The sequence below is a fragment of the Mastomys coucha genome, chromosome X, assembly GCF_008632895.1.
Source record: "Mastomys coucha isolate ucsf_1 chromosome X, UCSF_Mcou_1, whole genome shotgun sequence".
In the NCBI taxonomy this organism is placed as follows: Eukaryota; Metazoa; Chordata; class Mammalia; order Rodentia; family Muridae; genus Mastomys; species Mastomys coucha.
In genome coordinates this window covers 75496250-75501994 of record NC_045030.1, presented here as the reverse complement: position 1 = coordinate 75501994, position 5745 = coordinate 75496250, and the positions used below count along the sequence as shown (strand labels likewise).

The following is a 5745-nucleotide window of genomic DNA, read 5'->3' as shown; positions in this document are numbered from 1 at the left end:
CTGGATTGATCAGGTACAAGGAGCTTGTATGTCAGTCATACCCACCTCCTGGGCACTGTAGACAGCCTTTTCACCCTCTGGGCAGTGCTCTCCATATACACAGTGGCTACTCTGGGGGCACCAGTGGCACCGCCACAGGCTGCTCACACAAGTGCGGCACCTGAAAGGGCAGGGGTATTTTCAGGCTGGGTGCTATCTGGGATTTCCACCCTTACCCATCAGAAGCCAGGCCCAGGAACTCACGGGGCAGCCACTTCCAAGGCCTGAACAGCGCTGCAGTCATAGAAGGAGAATGTGGTAGCAGTCAATACCACATCCTCAAACATCAGGGCCAGGGGCAAGGTGACATGATCTGGAAGGGGCAGTGGTGGCAAAGAAGGTCTTATAGCTCTTTCCCACTGCAATTCCACCCTGGGATCCCTACTCAAGGGTCCACTCACCTGAGCCTATAGGATTAGGTGGCATCTGATCTTGAGGAGGGGTGGCACAGACCACATGGGGCCCTTCCACCTGAGCTAGACTGTTATAGTCCCCAAAGGCACAGTGGAAGTATTCATCCATGGCTAGGGTGGGCAGCCGAGGAACAGATAGAGTGATCTGTGACACATAAGAGGGATACAGGGAAATGGATCTAGAGCAGAGTGGTGTGTCATGCTGGGGCTGTGGACAGAGGCAGCTAGGGCAGAAATGGACAGGAAACAGCTAACACTGTGCTCCCACAGGGAGTAGCCACACTAGTGCAAGACCAGCAGTGTCAGCATCTCACCTGGCCCTGTTCCTGACGTGGGTGATGGGCTGGTAGCAGGCTCTGGATGTAAAGGCAGTGGTTGTCTTCATAGCTCCACAGCCACTGGTTTGGCTGAGCCGCCCGTCCACACTCGCTTCTCCGAGTACACCTGTCAGGCAGAGGACCCATTGATTCACCTTGTGAGTCTCAGGTTTCCTGGCATGGGGTTAGGAGGATGACCTGACTGGAGCACAGTAAGGAGAAGTGAAAGGAACATAGGGGTTCATGGCCAGGGTGCATGTTGTAATCTTCATTATAAGAGGAAAACACTGGCTTTCTCCCTTCCTTCCTCCCTCTCTTCCTCCCCCTCCCTCCCTCCTTCCCTCCCTACTTTCCTTCTTTCCTTCCATCCATCCTTTCTCCCTTATTCCCCCTCTTCCAACAAGAGTTCATGTATGTCAGGTGGGCCTAAAACTGTAGCAGAAGGTAACCTTGGATTTCTAGTCTTCCTGCCTCTACCTCCTAAGTACTGGGATTACAAGTATGCACCACCATGAATGCACCATGCACCATACCTAATTTATATGTGATAGGAGTTGAACCCAGAGTTTTGTGAATGCTAGGCAAACACTCCACTAACTGAGCTATATACCCAGCCTGTACTTCAGGTTTTCATAAATGAGTCCTAGGCTGACAGTCCAGGTTGGAGGAAAACTAGAGTGGGCCAAGGAACACCAGCAGCAAGTCATGGGTCCTGGGAGAGATCAGAGGTCTGGTTTGAGGTAAGGCTACAGGAGTGAAAAGTAAACAGTGATCCAATGATCTGAGATGGTATCAAGGAGCTCAGCAACATTGAGCCAAGTTGGTCTCTTGGCACACCTACAGCTGCTTCCATGGACAGTTTCTTGAACCCCCCAGTGTCTGTTGGTTCAAGCCTGGGCCCATGCTCACCTGCCCTGAAGGGTGCACCAGCCACATAGTGGGTCCCTGGCCTGGAGGCAGGTAGTGCAGTTAGAAAACTGAGGACAGGCTGCCACAAGTATCCTGTCTACCTGGATGGGCAATGAGGGAGAGATAAAGGTGGTTACAAAGATATGGGCCTCTTAGACATCCAGTCCCAGAGACAGGCCTTACCTGCTGGGCAGTCAGGACATAGAGGTGGTCTCCACTGCTGTCTACCAGCAGGTCTGGGCTGATGGCTGAGCCTGGGGGCCCCACTTGCTGGGAATGGTATATCTGGCCATGTGAGCTGTTTATAAACACCTGGGTAGGAACACAAAGATAAAACTGGGCCACCCTGCCAAGCCAAGGCCAGTTCTATTGTTGGCTTAATGCTGGCCATTGAAGGCACATGCATTCCTGGCTGGCTCCTTTAGATGGACATAAAGACTCTGAGAAAGTAGTCTGTTACCCCAGAGCCAGACACCCCCTCCTGATAGTCCATTAATGCAGAAACATGTCACCTTCTCCCATTTAGTACCTTCAAAGTTAAGCCATTTTCCAGGAATTAACAAGGCTGGGACAACAGAGGAGCCCTGGCTAAGGCTCTTGAATACCAGGCCATTCTACCACATGGGAAGGGCAGCTATAAAGACAAAATGTTTACTGGAAGGCATGTTTTACCTTAGAGAGAGTCCTGGGTCCAGGTTACTTCTGTGCATCAGGTCCTCTGGGATTACCTACATGTCATCCCCCATCCCCCATCAGCATCAACCTCATTGGTTAGAGAAGGCACAGCTGCCTGCAGAGGTTCCTAGGTAGTTTCTCATTTGGGAACCAGAGCAAGAGATAGGTCCTACCAGATGCCCAGGTGCAGCGAGGCCTTCTGACCCACAGTGGAACACAGCTGAGAGATGGAGTATCCTGAGGTTTTGTTGAATCACACATAGCAGAGCTACCAGGCCTAGCCTGAAAGTGTAAGGGGCATTCAAAACCATTCCCATTGGTCAGGATCTCACCTTATGTAGCTGGCCCTGGGTATCTCCCAGGAAGGCTATCGTGTGCCCATCTGTCTGGAGAGCAGTCACTGCACTGATGGGCTGTCCCAGTTGCAGCAGAGGCTGGGCCTCCAGTGGTTGGCGGCCTGCGATGGGGCTGGGGGTGTGTTCATCACCACAGGGGTATGACTCGGGGGAGTCCTAGATAGGCAAGGTGTAGAGAATCAATTTTCAGGAGGAAGTGGGAGCAGAGGGTACCCCACAGCCAGTGAGAAAGGAGTTAGGAGGAATCAAAAGGCTGAGAGCAGATCAGAGCTTCAAGACAGAGCCATCTATCTGCTACCTATTGATATACTCAGCTAAGAGGTGAGCCAGTAGCTATTCCTGGAGAGTTCTCTGTCCCATATCACAGAGGGAGAAGGCTGGCAAAGCAGGGCAAGGCACAGAAAGTGAAGATAGAACCCCCAGTCAAAATTTGGGAGCCAGGCTCTCACTACTCACAGGAGGCAGTGTTACGCAACGGGACGTGACACCATACTCCACAGTGGCTTCTTCCATGCCGCTGGGACCCTGACCACCAGTAGTATAGCAAAGTCGCCTGGCTTGTTCCATCCTCCTGTCCAGGTCAGCTAAGGGAAAGGCACACAGGGCTGCCTGTGCCTGACTTGTGCCTGCTGAAAATGCACCTAGCAAGGTGTCTGGAGTAAGAAAGGCAGCCTGGATAAGGCCCTGGCCATGGCAGATAAGTGGCATTTCCACGTAAGAATAAAGGTTGACATCTCTGAGGCAGACACGAGCTACATAGGAGCGATACTCAGCCTGGGCCCGAGCCCCACGGCGACGGAACACAAAGTAGGCAGAATGAGCATCAGAAAAAGCCCCTACATAGCTATTGTTATAGTCTGAAAAGTCACCCACCACAAGTCTTCCCAGACCTTCACTGGAGAAAGGCTGTGGCCCAGCCAGCTGCCGCACAGTTAAGGGTGGCACTCCTGCTGACAGCTTGCCTGCCAGGCCTCTGGCCACCAGCAGGAGGTCTCGGCCTGGCAAGGGCACCACTAGGCCTACTGTGGTCACTCCCAGGGCATTGGCAGCCACAAACTGCCCATCACCAGGGTCCTCAGCCTGGTACAACACTTGAGTCACGTCTGCAAGGTGCCGCTTCTCACATACACCCTGCCTCACTTGCCCACAAGCCACCAGCTCCTGTGTTCTGCTGCTCACCAGCAAGAGCTGGTTGGCATTATCAGTGAGCTGGGCCTGTGGGCACTCAGCCAGGTCATGGAAAGGCACACAATCAGGACTGTCAACGACAGGGCCAGTGACAGCCACAGACTCCATCTTCAGCTCAGGGCTGAGCTGGAAGAGGTGATTCACTGCACCCACATAGAGTTTGCCCTGGTCTGGTGCCAGCACCAGGTGGTTGAAGCTGGTATTTGGTACAGAGAAGCGATGGGCCCTGGTCAAGGGCAGCAGTAGCAGGAACAGCAGCAGCAGGTGGAGGCTGAAGGGAGACCAGGGAGCCATCACAGGAGCCTGGAGGAAGTCAGTCAGCATAAGACCTGATGGGAGAATGCTGAAGATGCTTCATTCTTCAACTGGCAGAAGTGGGCAAGGGAGAGAGTGGGAGCTAAACTAGGAAAGAGACATGACCAAAGGAAGACAAAAGAGGCTAGAGAGACAGGGGAGGGAGGGGAGGAAGAGAGAGAAAGAGAGGAAGGGTGGGAGGGTGCTTAGAGGGAGGCAGCCAGGAAGAGGACAGAAAGGACAAAGAAAGTGTCCTAGAGATAGAGAAAGAGACAGAATGGGGATGAGGACACACACAAGGAAAGAATTCTTTCATCTTCTGCTTTATGTGCATGTAGACTAGAAAGAGGACAGATCCTGAGAGGCCATGACAGAGGTATTCTGAGTGACAGGGGCAGGAAAAGGGAGGGACATGGAAAAAGGAAGCCGTGTCTTCAGGGTAACTAGATATGGTCACCTAGACAAAAAGACATGGTGATAAGAGAAGCCAGATCATCATGTGTAAAGACAGGATACCCATGGCAAAAGGGAAGGGAACAGAAAACCCACTCTATGCAGTCAGAACCAGCTTCATACAGGAACCTTCACTAACTGGACAAGACAGCCAAGAAGAGCTTTGGCTTCCGGCCAAGATGCAGCCAGACATAGGCACACTACCCTCAAAACAGTAATGAGTAAGTGGCCAGGACCCCAGGGCTTTAGACCACCACTGAGTGGCCAATGTAGGGGTTGCAGGAGAGCTTTAAGCCTAGACGGTACTAGGGGAACTCTGAGGCACTAGGAGGCAGCTCAGAGTACAAGAGTGATGGACCCCAGCAGCTAGAGTCTGTGGAAACCTAGTTTTAGAAGGATCCTCAATGTAGGAGCACTGATGAGGAGAGCCATGAGAGAAAGGTCAGAAAGAGGGGAAGCAGGACAGAGATAGCTCCAGGTGTGAGTGGAGAAGACCTTGAGTCTGAGGCACTGAGTACAGGTGGCAGTCCCCTGCTCTCCTACAAGAGCAGTCAGCAGCAGCCACTGACCAACTGCCTAATTAGGTGACATTCAGACAGATTTAACCCTGAGTTAACCTCTAGAAAGAGGGCAGGAGCTGGTGACAGTTCGTGAACTGAGTTGGGATCATCACAATTAGTCATGTGCCAGCCAGAAGCCACCCACTACTACTCAGAAAGAGCCCAAGTCCCCTTATCTCAAGAGCACAGGCAGGAAAGACAGTTTCCTCTAGTGCCCATGTACCCCTGTGACAGAGGTGGGTGTGTGTAATGGAGGAGTTAGGAGTTGTTACCCAAGAAGGCAGAGGAGATGGAAGCTCCCTGCAAGGCTGCTCTGTGCCCCAGTTCAGGCAAATTTATCCCTCTCTGCATCTCTTTGGGACACCTTTGGGGATATAGGGCCCAGACACTTACCACCACTATGGAGTGCAGAAATGGGGTCTCCTCACATCAGCTGCCTCAGGGCAGTGGCGACAGGCACAAGATGGCTGTGGGGGACACTGTCTTGAGTGGGAGGGAGACAGTTGAGGCTCAGCCCCATTCATGGTGGCCCTGGGGGAGG

General features: G+C 52.7%; 1 protein-coding gene across 1 annotated transcript in view; it reads right to left on the bottom strand.

The window, feature by feature from the left end:
* Plxnb3 (plexin B3) overlaps positions 1–5691 on the bottom strand; it is a 15445-nt gene extending 9754 nt beyond the window's left edge. Inside the window, exons 1-9 of the mRNA XM_031343433.1 lie at positions 5598–5691; positions 3166–4226; positions 2686–2865; positions 1862–1990; positions 1679–1779; positions 767–896; positions 441–597; positions 244–352; positions 46–160 (exon numbers count right to left, since the gene is read on the bottom strand). Coding sequence (XP_031199293.1) covers positions 46–160; positions 244–352; positions 441–597; positions 767–896; positions 1679–1779; positions 1862–1990; positions 2686–2865; positions 3166–4221 — 1977 coding nt within the window. The 5' untranslated portion in view covers positions 4222–4226; positions 5598–5691. The remainder of the gene's footprint in view (positions 1–45; positions 161–243; positions 353–440; positions 598–766; positions 897–1678; positions 1780–1861; positions 1991–2685; positions 2866–3165; positions 4227–5597) is intronic.
* Positions 5692–5745: the final 54 nt, after the last annotated feature.